This window comes from Rhinolophus sinicus, chromosome 1 (assembly GCF_057876585.1).
Source record: "Rhinolophus sinicus isolate RSI-liver-muscle chromosome 1, RSI-T2T, whole genome shotgun sequence".
Lineage (NCBI taxonomy): Eukaryota > Metazoa > Chordata > Mammalia > Chiroptera > Rhinolophidae > Rhinolophus > Rhinolophus sinicus.
In genome coordinates this window covers 206,469,941-206,488,414 of record NC_142501.1, presented here as the reverse complement: position 1 = coordinate 206,488,414, position 18,474 = coordinate 206,469,941, and the positions used below count along the sequence as shown (strand labels likewise).

The window sequence follows — 18,474 nt, the reverse complement described above, 5'->3', positions numbered from 1 at the left end:
AGAAACTGTTTTCAGTTTGCTTAAAATCCATGGCAAGAAATAACCATGAGAAAGAAAAACCAGAAAACATTTGTAAATGTCCCACAATTTTATTCAACTATTTATAGAGTTTTAACTTTGTGTTAGATATTCAGCTAGGTACTAAGTACTGAGTGTCGAACAAATAGATACTTTCCTGTGCTCATGGAATTTATCATCTGATGAAATGCAATCTAGTACTTCTCATGCTACCTTAGTATATTCTGTGATCATAGTAAAGTTCTTCCTTAGTTATAGTTATAATGAAGATAATGAATCAAAAATAGTAGTCTGGCACTCAAGATAGAATCCATAAGGGAAAAAGATGAAAGATAAAGTTTGAGCATAAAAATTTTAGAATCTGTATCACAGATTGTTTTAAAAATAAAACGCCAGTGGAAAAAAAGGTTAAAAATCTTCAACTGGCAAAGGGAACTTATAAATCAATAAAAAAAAAAAAAAAACTCCAGCAAGAAAATATGCATAAGATACAGACAATTCAGAAAAGCAAAATGTCCAATATACATAAAATATGTTTATCCTAACCCTAATTAATGAAATACAAATACATATAAACAACAATGTAATTCCATTACCTTCCTATGAAAGGTATGTTTTACAGTCCTTTTCATCAACTTTTAGGTTGTTTCCAGTTTGTTATTGTTGCTGTTACAAATAATGCTGTAGAAAATACACTTATATATTCAGTTTCTGCACACATGCAAGAAATTATTTTAGTAGAATACATTCAGAATAGAAATTGTTGGGTCTTTTTTTTTACTGCCGACACACACTACCTTATCTCAAACCAAGCTCTTTAAACATTCAATTTTCTCTGCTCTCCTCAAGGAAGGCTGAAATATTAGGCTGCCCAACACCATTCAGTCAGACAAAGGTAGTAAACTTTTGTTCATAAAGTTACTACAAGCAAGAAAGCAAGGCTATCTCAGTTAATACCGTGTTTCCTGGAAAATAAGACCTGACCGGAAAATAAGCCCTAGCATGATTTTTCAGGATGACATCCCCTGAACATAATGTGTCTTTTGGAGCAAAAATTAATATAAAACCTGGTCTTATTTTCGGGGAAACATGGTCGTAGCTAATGCTAATTTACAGAGTGTTTATTTACCATGTGCCAAGCATTGTCTTAAATGCTTTTACTTGCATAATTCAATCTTCCCTCTGTAAGGCAGGTTCGTTTATCCTCATTTAACAGATGTGGAAACTGAGGTTAAGAGGTTTAGTGTTCAGACTTTACTTGAGTCTGAAATCTACTAAGTCAGGCCTTCACAGAACTTCGACTTAATATTTTATAAATTCACGGTATAGACGTGCCCTCAATAGCATTATCTTCAGTTCTGGTTCTGTACCAGTTATTTACAAGCAGGGTACAGCTCTCTGCAGAAGAGAAGAGCTGCTGTAATTAGTGGCTATTAGGGTCGTGCCATCTCACAGGTGGTATTGGAAAGAGGAAGAAAAGATGTAAAAACCTTTTGTCTTCCATGACTACTTGATAGCCCTTTACTTTTTTACTCATGGTCATCCCTATCTCTGAAAATATTAGCACACAGGTGTTTTCAAGATGTTACTTCGAGAAAAGCGAGGGTGGAATGTTTTGCTAATCAATTAGATTTTTATGGTTTTTAAAAGTATTTTTTGTCTTTGGAAAATATAGTAAATACCATTCAGTTTATAGCCTTCTGAAGATTACAATACCAAAAATATAATAAAATTACAAAGCTAAGCATTCATTTAATCATATGGTCAATTATGAACATGAAACACCATATAAAAAGATGATTAGTGCAAGAACAAAATGATTTTATTTTTTTAACCAACTATATGGTAAAGCTATTTCCCTGGCAAGCTGCCTACTTTCTCAGTGTTTAATGCTGGTCCTTTTCGCTAGAACACTAGGCACATTTTAAACTACTACTAAAATGATTTCTGAAGCAGACTTATTAATGAGACATTTTTCCTCTTTTTCTAGGTGGAGGTAAAGCCATATGTGCTCGATGACCAGATGTGTGATGAGTGCCAGGGCGCACGCTGTGGTGGAAAATTTGCTCCCTTTTTTTGTGCCAATGTCACTTGCCTGCAGTATTACTGTGAGTTTTGTTGGGCAAATATCCACTCTCGTGCGGGACGTGAGTTCCATAAGCCATTGGTAAAGGAAGGTGCCGATCGCCCACGTCAGATCCACTTTCGCTGGAACTAAGAAAAGTGCCCCGGCCTCTGGAACAAGGAAAGAAAGGGTGCATGTGGCTTACTGTGTCTGGAGACACACGCAGAAGAGATAAGTGCATTCTTCTGCTTTCACCCCAGCTATCAATACATGCATCTTTATCAGCAGCCAAAACACTACAAGCCTCTTGTTTTTCACCAAAACCCTACATCTCAGGCTTACTGATTTTTGTGATATTTTCATGTTAAAATAAAACGTTTTTTTGTATTTTCTCCAAGTTATTTTTATATGTAAAGTTAAAATTAGATACAAGAATGTGTTGCATAGGGGCGAACAGTCTGCTGCTATGTCGTGGGTGAAGCGTGCACTTATTTCTAAACGTGGGTTTTTCACTTCAAGATCTGCCCCGGGAATTACCAAAGGTAGCAAAATACTTAATAGTGAAGATGGAAGATGTCTGCTACAAATGCTTATTTTTATTGTTGCTATTTTCAGTGTATACATAAACTAAAATTAGGGTTGATTTTTTTGCTCTCCATTTTGACTTGCAAGAAATAATACCTCAAGATAATCTGATTTATTAGCTATTTTTAAACATTTTTAATCACAAGCTGTATTAGCTTTGCTGCTATATAGGTGTTATGTGTAAATGCCACCTATTAATACGGGATTGAAAACGTTAGAGACACACTGCATTGCAGATAAAATGCAGGCAGCACAATATGGCCTAAACTGCCATAGTTTTAGAATGTGAAAAAATGCATGTTTACTTACCTGTATACACCATATGCATGCACTAGAATTATTAACTAACGAGGTGAGGTATTGCAAATGTTCAAAAAAAGCTCTCTTGAATCTAGGTAGCATGAACAAATTATAAAATTTGTTTAAAAAAGCAAACTTGCATGCATTATTGTGACTTCAAGTTAAAAAAATTGTCCTACATGTGTACAATATGCAAATTAGTTTTAGATTAGAGAGTGCAGCCATTTTGTGATCTGGTCAGTAGTGGAATTCGATTTTATGCAGACTGGATGTAATATTTGTAATCCCTGTGCAATTTTGTGATGTGCGGTTCTAATTCATGTGCAGTGATATAGTATAGATAAAAGATTGAATACAAGAAAAATATTAGAATTTTAAAGGAAGTTGATTTTAGCCCCTTCGATAGTTCATGGTTAAGACATCCTTTAATAAACCAAAGATGGCCAGAACACTGCTAACCAGTCACCAAATGGAAGACCCACAAGAAGCCCATATTTAAACAAAGGAACTTGATGGAAGAATGCAAAACTGTAGTAAACCTAAGTAAAGTCAAAATGGAGATGGGGAAATATACAGATGGCTAGTTGCATACAATTCAATTTTACCTTACAGACAATGGTGAAATCTGGCTTGAACTTGCTTACACGTTTGACCTATGTATATTGGGGTCTTCTGTCTAAACTGGGGTCACTGTTGCATGGAACATTGTTGTTCTTAATGGTTAAGCATTGCTTTTTTTTTTTTTATTTCGATGAAGGAATTTTGGTAATGACTTTGCTTGCAGTTTTGGGGAAAGTGGCATGGAAACATGCAATAGTTAATGAGTTTCTCTTGGTACTGAACACTATTAGAATATCATTACTGATATTTTTTCTCTTTAGAGCATTTTTAATGCAACTAGTCCCTATATTTTAATGTAAGAGTTACTCTGCAATCTAAGCAAAGCACCCAACAATGGTAAATGTTTTTTAAAATGCAGAACTAAGATTCTTGACTCTAAAGAGAGAAAATTACAAGGATGTTGTCTTAGAGCAACCCCTTGGGACAATCCTTCACGTGAGCAAAGTGTTGATCGTAACATTGGTTGTCTATGGTGTGCTTTTTGTACTGTAAAAATATGTGGTTCATGTCTAACTCTGCTGTTTTATTGTGGTTGTGGTTCAAGTTTTTAATGTTTAAAGTTGATGCTGTTTTCAGAAGAGCTTTTTACTAATTTATTTGTCAGTGTTCCCTATTTGTTACTTAACCATGATCCTCCAGATTTTTGGAGTATTCTTTTCTAACCTTAACCCTGCCAACCTTGATCCATTTGACATTTGTTATGCACTATTTTTATATCTCTGTGAGAGATTTTTCCAACAGTCAGCTATTTTATGGCACACTTTTTTTGACTGATGACATCTCCTTTGCTATACCTCAATTTTTGGAATTTAGAAAAGAAATCAGTAGTTTTGCAATGTTAATTATTTAGATATTTAATTTCGCAGATTTTTAAACTTTATTTTCATAATTTCTGCTTAATGTTTAAAATTGAAGAACCTTTTCGTGTATTAAATAATGAACATTAAAATAAATTATATGATGAAAATAATTGGAGATGTTGAAAATCACTTTCCCTTCTTAAAAATAAGTATTGGGAATTAAGGGAAATGTAATAGAACACCCTTTTCGCCACGGGTATAAATGACAGAAATGTATGGTTTGTTTCACCTTCATTTCTGTTACAATTAAAGCTTGTTAGTCTAATATTTTGTTCTTTCCCCACCTCACCCCTACCTTTTTTTTTTTTTTTTTTTTTTTTTTTGCCTTTTATGTACTACATTCTTATTTTCTAACTGTTGAACACTGTATTGGAATTTTTTTTTTTAATTTACAGATCATATTTATTTTACTATTTTTGTAGAAAATTATTAATTTTGATTGTATTTTTGTATTTTCAAAGCTTCTTCACTTGTGTTCTCTAAATGTTCTTATTGCTGCCCAAAAGTATGACTGTGGAGGAAAAAAAAAATACTTTAAAAATCCACACTTTTTGTTAAGAAGGAAACATTTAGCATTTATATATTTGTGTATGGAAAACACTTGATATTTTATCCCTGTTGCATCTGGCTGCACAGAGCCTCTCCTCAAAGATGCTACAAAACTTGAATATAACACATTTTGGAAGGCTGACTAACCTCGATTCTGTGTTGTGATGTGCAATACTGTTTCTAATGTTTGTATAAAAAAATAACAGTGTAAACCTTTTTAATGCAAATTTATTTTTTTCATTGCATATTTTGCAGATTTTATCCACAGTGTCATTTTTTACTGTCAGAAAAGATACCCCTTTTGTCATTGCAACTATTTTTTAAATCCAGAAATCTTTGTACTGATGTAAATGATTGTAGTTATTTTGGATAGTGTTTTGCTAACAAAAGGAGAGACTTTTTTCATGCATATTTCTATTTTGTTTTTTTGGGTTTTATTTTATTTTAATAGTAGTAAAATACTTGGAATAATTTTTCATATTCTTGTCATTAATATTATTTTGTATTTTTATGTGGAAATATATAATTTTATGACACTAATTGCTAAAGTTTATTTTATGTTGAATTATTTTTGGAGCTGAAATCTTTGTAATATTAAAGCAACTAGTTTCTAATTCCCAGTTTCTGTATAGAATCGCACAAGTGGTTTATGGAGTGTTTGGATTGTAATTATAAATGGTTCTTTGATATGCAAATTAATATTTTCAGTTGATTTTATTTTATATTCCTAATGGGGTGTTAAAGCCGTTTTTTATTTTTTTCTAAATAAAAAGAGAACCCATGCTTTTATGGACACTAGGTAAACTCCTTCAGCTTAAATTTTTTGGTTAAAATATTTTAGTTTATTTTATTGTTATCTTCCAGGTGTCTAAATCTCCAGTCTGTCTGTTGTACTGGTAATTTAACTCTGTAATGGAATAGTTTGCTGCCAACTATTTATATTAAGTAATTTTTAAATATTTGTAATATTGTTGACTGACTAATAAACTATTAAGTTATTGGCATAGTTGTGGAATCTTATTCTTCAGTTCAAATCTATTCAAAATATCCATCAACACCAGTAAAATCTTATGAAGAGAGTTTAATGACATGACTAAATTATGAAGCCCAGGCCAACTCTACATTTTAGTGTGTTGGGAGGGAATTGTGGAGACCATCTAGTCTAGTGTTTTGGCCCGGAAGACCCTTTGCATCAGTTCTTTCCATCCTCACACTCAGCCCCCACATACTTATTATAGGAAATTTGGTGTTACAGTCATGGCCAATATTTGAATTGATGCTACATTTTAAAAAATGGAAAACTATTCACCATTTTGTTGAATGCACAATTTCCGTGGTGCTTCCTCAGATGCCCTCTAGTTGGAAACCACTTGTCTTATAATTTTTCTGCTCATTTTCTGCTCAATCTATGAGTTCTTCTTTGACCACATTGTAGAAAGAGAAGAAGAGGTACAGCATAAGTAGCCTGGGGTTCCAGATTCCTTAGTCTAGTTATAAATAGAACAACTCTACTTTTAACTTTAACAAAACGAGTTCTACTTAAAAATTGGTGTGCAAGCATGCATGGGGCGGAGGAAGGAAAGGATTTCATTGCTTTTTAAGAAAATATTTCAAGAATCACTGATCCTAACCAACTTTGTGTTTTACCTATGAGGACATAAGTATCCCAGAGAGGGTAAAACAGTATTTCCTCACATTCTAGAAGACATCACTGAAACTCCTCAAATGGGCTAACTTGACATTATTAGCCCCTATATCCTGCCACTATCGACCATGTCCTCCAAGCAAATCATGCATCTTCACACATCATATCTCGGCATATACTGCCATTTTTCTATTGGGAATCATTTTCTCTTTACTCAACAAATCCCCTTCTATTTCAAAAACCAAGAGCCTCCTCCCTCTGCATTCTGGCTTGGCTTTAAGACTTAGGAAGAATTTCAGGTTGTCTCCACTCTTTCCCCTGCTGCTGGCATAAAGATCATTTATCTTCCTGTGCTCCTCTATCCCTTTGTTATTTAAGAAAAGGATAAACTTTGAATACTGCCTAAGTGTTGAAAAACAACCATATAGGATCCTTGGTTGCCAGAACATTCCATAGCCTTGTAGGTGAAAAATCAGGTTTACTCAAACTCAATGTCATATACTATAAAAGATCAAATGTGGTATAATAAGCGTGTATCAGCGTGATGGGAAGGACTTTCTGCTGAAAGGATTTAACTTCTTTGAAATGATTTTACTTGATTAAGAATTCACATAGCATTTCACTTGAATTTTTGCATGAGCTAAGACTTAACTCAAGGTTTAGCAATCAGACTGTGTCTGAGAGAATTAAAGATCTATCAAAAAGAAAGCATAACAAAATATCCAGGAAACAGTAATACATGTGATACTGTAATTTAGTCTTCATTCCTGTTTCTGGCACAGAGCTCCTAAAATCCTGGAAATTTCCTAAGTTATAGGGGTGATAAAGGTATCTTGATATTTATGACAAACCCGTTTCAAACACACCTGGGTTTACATTAATGAGATGACTTTTGGAAAGCACTTAAGGATGGGGGCTGGTTACCAGAGGAACCAACCGGCTCATTAGAGTGTTGGAACTTTCGGTCCCACATCCCCTGACTTACAGGGTGGGGCAAAGTGCTAGAGGTTGAATCAAGCTCCAATGGCCAATGATTTCCTCAATCATGCCTCGTAATGAAGTCTCCATAAAAACCCAAAAGAACAGGGTTCAAAGAGCTTTCAAGTTGAACATGAGGGTACACACCTAGAGAGGACATGGAAGCTCTGTGCTCCTTCCTCCGCTTGCCTTATGCATCTCTTTCATCTGGCTGTTCCTTATTATGTCTTTTTATAATAAACTGGTAATCTAGTAAGTGGAATGTTTCTCTGAGTTCTGTGAGCCACTCTAGCAAATTAATTGAACTAATGAGGAGGTCCTTGGAACCTCTGGTCTATACTGATTAGTCAGAAGCACAGGTGACAACCTATACTTGTGATTGGCATCTGAAATGGGGGGAGGGGAAAACAGTCTTGTAGGACTGAGCCCTTCTTCACCTGTGAGATCTGATGCTCTTTCCAGGTAGATAGTGTCAGAATTGAGTTCAACTGTAGGACACCCAGCTGGTGTGGGAGAATGGCTCGGGGGTGTGGGAAAAAACAGCATAATTGATGTTAGAATCATAACATGGGATACTAGATACTGTTATGGGTAAAGACACAAGTCTAGGGTATAGTTAGGAGAGAAAATGTGGCTAAAAAAACTTAATAAATAGGTCCTAAATAGTAGAGACATAATTTAAAACAACATCATTAAGATAATACTAAAACTCAAGCTTAATTTAAATAGAATGAAAATCTAGATGAATATGTGAAACAATGACAAAAGCTTTGGAATGAAGGAAGATAGTTTATAGACATTCATTAACTTATTGTACATACTTTTCAAATCAAAATATGTAATATGTATATATTTTAAAAAGTGAAATTCGTAAATCATGAAAAGAGTAAAATCCTGCCCCACCCCCTTTTCATCCTCAATCCTCTTCAGAGAGGCAACCACTTTTAAATCTTTAGTGTTAATCCTTTTACATTTTCATGTTATTTACTTCCTTATACCTAAATACTGTCAGGCAGGGTCTCAGCTCCCGCTCCCCACATAAGAACGCAGGATATGGTGAGGCCAAAAAGGAACACCCACGGAGCCATAGATAGGGGAGTCATACCACTATATTCTCGCTGGCGGCTGGGTTGGAGGCACAGGAAGCAGGAGCCATACGATCCGCAACCTGCCATCCGCTTCTCTGCCAACGAACCAACAACCAACCCCCGAGCATAGCCATGGCAGTTACATTAGTGGCCAATGGCTAACTGATTACAGCTGATGGCCAACTAGTCACAACTGACGGCCACCTACTGCCCGAGCCAGCACCTTTCCACGTGAGCCCAAGAGCCTGGAAACTGCTCTCTGAGACTCTGTCCCCACAATACTATACTTTCATTGTTCTTCATTTAAGACTTCTCCTAAAATGTGTATATTTTGTTTTCAGACACACCCTGTGCATATATGTCACACACGTACTCAAACCAAGGTGTTTATTTGGTGAATAAATCATCGCTCTGATGATTATTACTTGTACAATTATCTGCAGGTTTTACACCTCATTGAAAAGTTTATTTTTAAATGAACATGATAACTACTGATGTCGAGTCTCTTTTAATGTTCTTATTGGCCATTCTGTATCTTCTTTTGTGACATGTCTGTTCAAGTCTTGTGTCTAGTTGTTTTTATTATTTTTAAAACCTGGGCTGTCTTATTAATAAGTTATGAGTGTTCCTCATATGTTCTGAATATTAGCCCTTCGTTGAACATATTTAGCAAAAACTCTTCCAGTCTGTGACTTGTCTTATCTTCTTATGTTCCTTAGTGCCTTTTCCAAATAGCAGCTATTTTAAATCTTGATAAAATCAATTTTTTTGTTTTTTCTCTTAGAGTTTCTGTTGTTGGTGTTTTGCCTCATCTAATGTCACAAAGATTTTCTCTTATGCAACTTCTAGAATTTAATTGTTTTAGCTCTTACATCTAAGTCTATGATCAATTTAAGTTACATTTATATATGTTGGGAAATAGTCAAAGGTTAATTTTTTTTATACAAATATCCAGTTAGTCCAGCAATATTTGTTGAAAAGACGATCTTTTCCAATTGAATTATGTTGGTATCTTTGTCAAAAATAAATTGATCAGTTTAGTGGTTACCAGAGGGTCAGGGGGAGTGGGGGGTGGGAGATGAGGGTAAGGGGAATCAAATATATGGTGATGGAAGGAGAACCGACTCTGGGTGGTGAACACACAATGGGATTTATAGATGATGTAATACAGAATTGTACACCTGAAATCTATATAATTTTACTAACAATTGTCACCCCAATAAATTTTAAAAAAATATATTTAAAAAAGAAAAATAAATAAATAAATAAATAAATTGATCATATAAGCAGGGGTCTATTTTTGGACTCTCATCCTGATGCATCGATCCATACGTTTATCCTCACATCAATACCACAGTCTTGATTACTGTCTGACTTGTGTTTGTGAAAGGACAGCTACTAAAATCACTTGTCATTTAACAACTGCTCCAGATTCTATAATAGCCTGTGAGCTACCTGAGTACTTCCATCTTATCGGTCTTTCAGAAGCCCAACAGAGAACAGTACATCTGAAAGGACTGTGTCGCCCATAAGCACGGACGGAAGGGACTTGACACTTGGAAGTCAGTGAGAGCAGGCAACGCGGAAGCAATACTGCACCAGCTGGGAAGCCTACATATTGCAGTCAGTTCCCAGTAAGCAACAGCTGTGCAGAGCACTAAATTCAGGGGGTAATAAAGCAAGGCTTTCCAACAACTTCTGAGTTAGAGCTGAAGCCCACTTCAGGCAATATGAATCAAGCCTGCAGTATTTTTTAGGAGAGTTTTAGCATAGTCGTATTGCAGTTTAACTTGAAGATGTTTGTCAAGCATTTAATAGTGGATGTAAAGATTAGAAAGATAGACCAGGTAGATTAGATGATGATGATAGATCTTGATAGACAGATAGATAAATAGATGATAGGTATAGATAGATGCTAGATAAATAGAATGATAGATGCTAGATGATCGATATGATAGAGGATAGATGATAGAGCTTGATAGAAATAGATATAGATCGATATGGAGATATGAATATTAAAAGGACAAGGTGTTGGTGTTTATGGCCAAGTCTAGTAACAGGCTGATAATTTCAATAACATGTTAAAGGAAGGGTGAGATGTATGCAATGGGCCACAAGAGCACAGAGTAAGGTAAGTAGCCCAATTCAATGATTTAAAGAACATTTCCTAAAAGAGATTAAACCTAAAATTAGGATGAAGGATATGTGTGCTTTAACCACATGGAAACAAGTGATACTGTGATTTCAGGGAGAGGTACAAGTCTGAGCAAAGAGCTCAAAACGGCCTATTGTGTGCATCTCTAGGGGCCAAACTGCAAAGCTGGACGTGGCAGATGATGAGGCCGGAGATCTAAGTGAGCCAGATTATGGAAGTTTTCAAGACCCAGCTTCATTGCCATCTCCTCCAGGAAGCCTCCTTTCAATTGGCTTCTTCTCCATCCCACGCTTTCTTGAGCTGGGATCTACCATTGTCTCCTCTTCTCATCCTCACTGCTTTGTATTCTCAGCGCCCACATCCTGGCCTGTGTCTGTGTCACTACTATGGGACCCATGTGGGAAGCGACGAGGGCTGTACCCTCAGCATCCAGAACAGCACGCAGATCTAGCAGAATCACGACATGTGCCTACCACTATGCTAATTCAGTTTGTTACAAAAGCAACCATTTACTAAATATATGCCCACTTGCTGTGTTCCAGAAAATTATCAGAACAAGTTGGAGGAAGGAGTTAGGCAGGTATTAAGAAGAGAAGTTAAGAGACATGAGTTCTAGCCCTAGCACTACCCTCTTATTTGATTATTTCAGACCTCCTGTCATCTTCTTACATAAGATTGAAGAAGACGTTGCATTGTGTCAGCACCTCAGTATCAGAGAGCAAATGGCAGGCATATGGTAATAATATCAAGATACGGAGAGTAATATGGTAAGTTATGGGGGCTCTGTCTCTGAATAAGGCCTATTATAATTCGAGTGGATGTAATTCTTTACAACTATGTATACCAGCTTCAACAATAACTGAAACTTAAAGTTAGACTTCTATTAATATTTCAAACAAGTTTATCTGATTTAAAACTTTAAGCAAATTTTAATCAGAAACAACAGGCTCCTGAGATTTTAGAAAATATACTTTTGAATATCTTATAATGGCTTACGGTATATTTGAAAAGTATTTTCTACCAAACAATGAAGTTAGATTTTGCACCTATGTCCTCATCCAATTACCTCTAAACTGAGCACTTACCACATAAGGAAAGCCATCAATTAAGTTAGATATTGTTAGCAATACAACAGTAATAGTCAGTTTTCCTGATACAGAACCCATAGGATATAGATGGATGGATGGATATAGGTGATAGATAGATAGATAGATAGATAGATAGATAGATAGATAGATAGATAGATAGATAGATAGATGATAGATAGAGAGGAGATTTATTATTGTGATTGGTGCATGTGACAATGGAGGCTGAGATATGCCACGATCTGTCTGCAAGCTGGAGAACCAGGAAAGCTGTTCTAACTCAGTCAGAATTTGAAGTCCTGAGAACCAGGATCTCCAATACCCAAGGGCAGAAGATGGACATCTGAAAGTGGTACAGGCATTTCTCCTATAGGGTGACTATTCTTAACCTGAATTAGCGACAACATAGCATATTAATAAGGGGCAATGGTTTGCATTATGCAAGCTGCTGGTTTAAGTACAGTTGGACAGTTTAGTCATGATGGAAAATGCTGTTTCACCTGCAGCCCAGTGTCTTCTTTGGATGTCACTTAACGTCTCAAGACCATGTCAAGCTCGTTCCTCCTCAGGGCCTTCGCATTGGCTGTTCCCTCTGCCTGAAATGCAATTCCCGCAGGTCTCTTCTAGTCTCCCATAAGGCTTCCATAAAGCCTCCTGTGTCCATGCAGTCTGAAGTGAGTCCCTCCTTTTCACCTTTGTCTCAGCGTCTTGTCTAGTTCTGGCACACCAACTAGCACACTCCTGCCCTCACGTCTAATCCCAGCCATCACTTTGGTGAACAACACCCTGCAGGTTTTGAGCTGCTTTCGGCTGACAGCACCTCCTCTCACGTACACGCTGTTCTGCCATCATGTTTGCCCCAGACCTTCTCTGATGCCCATGACAGCCTTCTCCACACTCATCCATGAGAAACACAGAAATGCGGGGGCAATTAATGGGGCAACCTCCAGATAACGGAGAGTGGAGACAATGGTTAATTGCTTCTCCCTTGCACCCGTCTGGTGGAACCTGCTGAGGCATATTTTGTTTTCGTCTCAGGACCACTGAGCTAGTGGGATTAAATGCCAGTAATTCAATGCAGCAGCCAGCTCTGAGGCTTTATACTAACTTTCCTTTCTCCATTATTTTGTTCTCCCTAGTCCTCACTCCTGCTCCCTACTACAACTTCCAAAATAAACTGCCTGCCCGTAACCAACCCTATTGTTGGATTCTGCTTTGGGGATAATCTGGATAAAATATTCCCTAATCTCAATGAAACCAATATGAAGTCAGAGGGCAAGGAAGTCCACTGGTATCCATAAGTCAGCCTTTTCAGTTGCACAGCAGGGTAGAAGAGGGTTAAGAGTGGGGGGAGGAGGTGGTAAGAGGGATAAAAACAATTTCTGAAAGTTTGTTACCTCCTACCTACCTGAGGCCCAAATAAATAAATTTCATTCAACATGACATGCTCTTCTCATACAAATCTTGACTTCAGTGACATGTAAAGGCTGCTCTAAGGAAGTTATGTATCCACCCTGTTCAGGCAGAAAGAGCTTTCATTCAAAATGAGGTTGTTTGAAATTGTAATAGGGAGTTTGTGGAGTAGAATTAAGGCAGAACAGGGTCAGCACTTGGCAGGACATCGCCAAGCGTTCTAAACCATCAGAAAGGAGACCCACAAGACGGTCTTCAACGACGCTTCCAGTTCTAAGTAGGGTCATAAGTTTCTACTATAATAAAATGGAAACACCCTCCCTCCATGTGGTGATAGGAGCAGTGATGATTGAGATGGGTTCAAGTTGTTTTGCAAAGAATGCTTCCAAACAGGCACCAATAACAAAGACTTTCCCTCAACTCACAGGACGCTCCACCATGCAATGGTGGAGGAGGAGAAGTTTCAAAATGGAGCTATGTATGTGCGGCGGCCGGTGCGATGGGAGCGGTCTGTACTCTGTAGTCTCCAAAAATATGTGCTACAGTGAACAGAGATGCAACATGGAGAAACCCAAAACGGAATTTGACCCTTCCTTTCAGCTCTCTAGTGGCAGGACCTAAACAGGGTCTTTGTTCAATAGTTGGCACATTGTTCCCAAGACACCAATGGTCCATTTCGGGAAGACATATGACACCCTCATGGAAACTGGACTTGGAAAAAGCAGAAGGACCAGCCCATGCAGGAGAAACAGAGTGATGGTGTGTTCTTTCATTGGGCACGGCTGCTCCCTGCACACCAGGACGCTTCTCCCAAACAAAGGTCCTTTGGAAAAGAAAGAGCAGCTCTTAGCTGTTCGTGGTTATGAGCTGACTCTTTCATGTACAAGGGAGTTGTGAGAAATTGGCTCCTATTAAATGCCAGATGACCATGTTGATTTGATTTTGTGTCGTGACACAATTTTATAAGAAGTCAGGTAAGTACCAAGAGCAAGTACATTTACTTAGAGCCAGAAGGACTGGGAATGATAATAATAACATCATCTCTGTTCATAATCTCATTTAATCCTCAGAGCAACTCCGTGAGGTAACTGCTAATATTAACCTCATTTCACAGATGTATAAACTGAGGCACAGAGAGGTAGAGTAACAATCCTAAGATTCCAAAGCTGGCAGGTGTCAGATTTGAGATTCTGACTCAAACCTGTCTGACCTTTAATCATGATGCTTTACTAGCTGAAGGACCTCAGTGAATTCATATGCCTTCTGAGGGCCACTTTCCAAATATTATAAACATACCTAATGACACATATAGGACTATGGGGAGGAGCAAATGAATGTATTCAACAAGGATTTTGGGAGAACCAATGAGTGTTCACTCAGGTCATTGCACATCAAAGAGAAATCGCCCAGAACAATGTCTGGTAGATAGACGAGTTTATTTTGTTGACAATGAAAGTGAACATGTCACTCTTTGTCTGTCACAGCACCCAACCGTCCTCTCCTCTCCACTCCACAAATGCCCAACTTCCATTTTAAAGACTCCCCCACTGAGTGTAGGCTTGCTGGGAGGCAGGGCTCACTTCCCACTATGGAAGTTGATTGGGGCATATCCTGTCTGTCTCTGCACCACATCCCTCCCCAGCCAGCCAGTAACAGGCACATGACAAGCTGGGCTAACTCTCCCCTGGGACAGCTAACATCACTTTATGATTGCAGTGGCCAAAGCACGCAGACCAGGCTTTTCCGGCAGTTCTGCCCACGTCTTCAGTTCCCTTGGCTTTCATTCACTTCCGAGCCTCAGTCAGTTCGGAGGGGTCCCTAGCATCATATCCTGTCAGTGAAGGAGAACACCTCTCGCTTGGGCTACTACAACAGACTCTGAACTTCTCTCCCTGCTTCTGCTCTTGCCACACTACAGTCAGCTTTCCAGCCAGCGTTTAAAAAATAAATCAGATCAAGTCATTTTCCTGCTAAGGACCACTCACTGGCTCCCAGCATGCTTGAAGTAATTCCAGACCTCTCCCATGGCCATGAATGCTCTGGGACCTGCCCACCCCATAACCTGGTTTCCTGTTATGCCCTCCCTCCCTCAGCTCCAGCTACCTTGGCAAGTGTGTCCTCCTCAGGATTTCCTTGTAATGTCCCGTCTGCCCAGCACCCTTTGTCATGGAGCTCGTTCCCTGACTTCATTCACGTTTATGCTCACTCACGTACTATCTACTCAAGAAGGTTTTCTCTGACAATGTTACTGAAAATGTCTCCTTACCTACCATTTAGTCTTCTTTATTTTTCTTCATAGTGTGTTTCATTGCCTACTATTCTATTTTCTTTATTTGTTTTCCAGTTATCTGTTTCACTGTCTGGAATGTAAGTTCTGTAAGGACATGGATTTTGTTTTGCTATTTTTCTGGGGCCTAGAACTGTGCCTGGGACCTAGAAAGATTATAGATAGGTGATAGCTAGCTAGATAGATGATCGATAGGTAGATATTAAGATATATATGATTGAGTGAAATAATTAATACAATACTACTGTGATCAAATATTTAACACCAGTAATGGTTAATTTTATGTGTAGACTTGACTGGGTGGTACGGTGCCCAGATATTTGCTTAAACATTCTGAGTGTGTCTGTGAGGGTGTTTCTGGGTAAGATTGGTATCTGAATCTGTAGAGTTAAGTGGACAACCCTCGCTGGTGTGGGTGGGCCTCATCCAGTCCACTGGAGCCTGATAGAACAAAAGGCAGGGCAAGAGACAATTCACTCTCTGCTTGTTTTCAAGCTGGGACATTGGTCTTCTACTGCAGTCAGATTGGAGCTCACACCATCCACTCTCCTGGTTCTCAGGCCTTCGAATACGAACTGGAACTACACCCTAGGCTTCTCCTGGCTCTCTAGTTTACACATGGCAGATTATGGGACTCCTCAGCCTCCATAAACTCATAAGACAACCCCTTATAATATCTATCTAGCTAGCTAGCTAGCTACATATGTAGATATATGTCTGTATGTATATTTCCCATTTTTATTATATCCTATTGATTCTGTTTTTCTGGCATATACTCACTAATACAACACCTTTTACATTTTTGAAGTCAATTGCTCTGATTTTTAAAATGATTCATTATCAAACTAGCATCTTATAGAAATTTAGAAAGTTAAAAAAAGATTTTTAAAAAACTTGATAATTCCACTGTTCAAATCCAATGATTATTCATATTTTGTTGCACTTTGTCCAGCATTTCCCTACACATACTGGTGTTGTTGTTTTTCAAAGATGTAATTAGACTGTACATAATTTTATATCATTTTTATATTAAATTATAGACATTTCTAATTGTTACTTTACTCTTCATAACCATCATTTCTAAATACCTGCACAAGAAGAGAATATGAGCCATAATTGACTTAATTTCCCACTGCTTGTTTCAAATCTAATTTGTTTCCATTTTTCATTATTACAATAATAAACACCTGCCTGCATAAAGCATTTTCCATATTTAGAATTATTTGCTTAGGATATATTTGTCAAAAGTGCAACAATTACATCAAAGTGTACAGATTTACTTAAGGCTCTTGCTACAAACTTACAGTTTTCTAGAAAGGCCCATCCAATTTCCATTCTCCCCAGCAGAAAAGGAGATTATCCTTTGTGTGCACATTGGCCAGCACTATGGGTCTAGAATAGTTTTCCAATTTTATAATTAAATGAAATTTGAGGGGACCATTTGGTAATTCTGCCTTCCCGAGACTCTATTACTTGTGCCTTCCAGATGCAGTAATTCTGACGTATTTTATAAGTGTGATCCCCTTTAGGACTATAAACATATAATTGTACACACTACATTATCATGTATGTATTCCTAGCAGAAAAGCTTCTATTTTAACTATTTTAACTAGTCACTTATGATTACTGAATTTTCTGTTGGTGATTTTACAGGATGAGATTAAAGTAATTTTCCAAAGATTAGCTTCTGGTTCTACATATTTCAAACTTTGTTTCTTTTTCACTACCCTTGTCCTCTTAAAAAAAAAAAAAATTTTTTTTTAAAATAAGCACATTCTCTCATGATGAGTTTGGACTGCAAGTCAAAGCTCCTTCAAGCATATAGAAGTCCTTGATTCCTTGTCCACATTTCTGAAATCTAGAAAGCTCTTAAACCAATGTTTTACTTAACTCAGATGATGGCAACACCTAATTTGAGCTGAAGTGGGACTACTGATGGTCCTTGCTGATCTCAGTATGCATTTTCATCTGTATCTCTGTACAAGTATTAGTGATTGGTTGTGAGGTGCTACCCACAGTCTTCGGGGAGTCTTCAGGCACACCTTTCTGAAAATTCTAAATTCTGAAACAAAGCAAAACTCTGGCCCTGCAGATTTCAGATAAGAGAGTGTGAACTGTGATTAAACACTAGGAGACATTGTATAGTAAAGCTGTTTAACAGGCAAATAAACATGATTATTTGTTCAGGGAAAGATGTGTCTCATCTATTCTGATACCAGCTGCTACCGTGTTTCCCCAAAAATCAGAACTACCTGGACCATCAGCTCTAATGCATCTTTTGGAGCAAAAATTAATATAAGACCTGATATTATATATATTATATTATATTATATTATATTATATTATATTATACTATACTATACTATACTATACTATACTATACTATACTATACTATACTATACTATATTATATTATATTATATTATATTATATTATATTATATTAAAGACTCAGTCTTATATTAAAATAAGACCAGGTCTTATATTAATTTTTGCTCCAAAAGACACATTAAAGCTGATGGTCTGGCTAGGTCTTATTTTCAGGGAAACACGGTGTACTGCAATTCCATTCTGGCATTAACCACCCAAAATGAGTGCACACTCTGTAAGTCAAAGGGCAAGGCTCCACAAGACTATTCTCACTTCAGACACCAGCCACAAGTGGAGATTCCTAGCCACCCCTACTTGTGACCAACAGGCTCCAAGTCAGGTCCCATGACGCCTGCTAATTTGGCAATTTGCTAGAATGACTCACAGAACTCAGGAAGGCACTATACTTATAATTACAGTGTAAAGGATACAATTCAGGAACAGCCAAGCAAAAAG

General features: G+C 37.3%; 1 protein-coding gene across 1 annotated transcript in view; it reads left to right on the top strand.

The window, feature by feature from the left end:
* CPEB2 (cytoplasmic polyadenylation element binding protein 2) overlaps window positions 1–6,004 on the top strand; it is a 63,141-nt gene extending 57,137 nt beyond the window's left edge. The window contains 1 exon segment of the mRNA XM_088792822.1: window positions 2,009–6,004. Within this exon segment, the coding sequence (XP_088648948.1) occupies window positions 2,009–2,236 (228 nt within the window). The 3' untranslated portion in view covers window positions 2,237–6,004.
* Window positions 6,005–18,474: the final 12,470 nt, after the last annotated feature.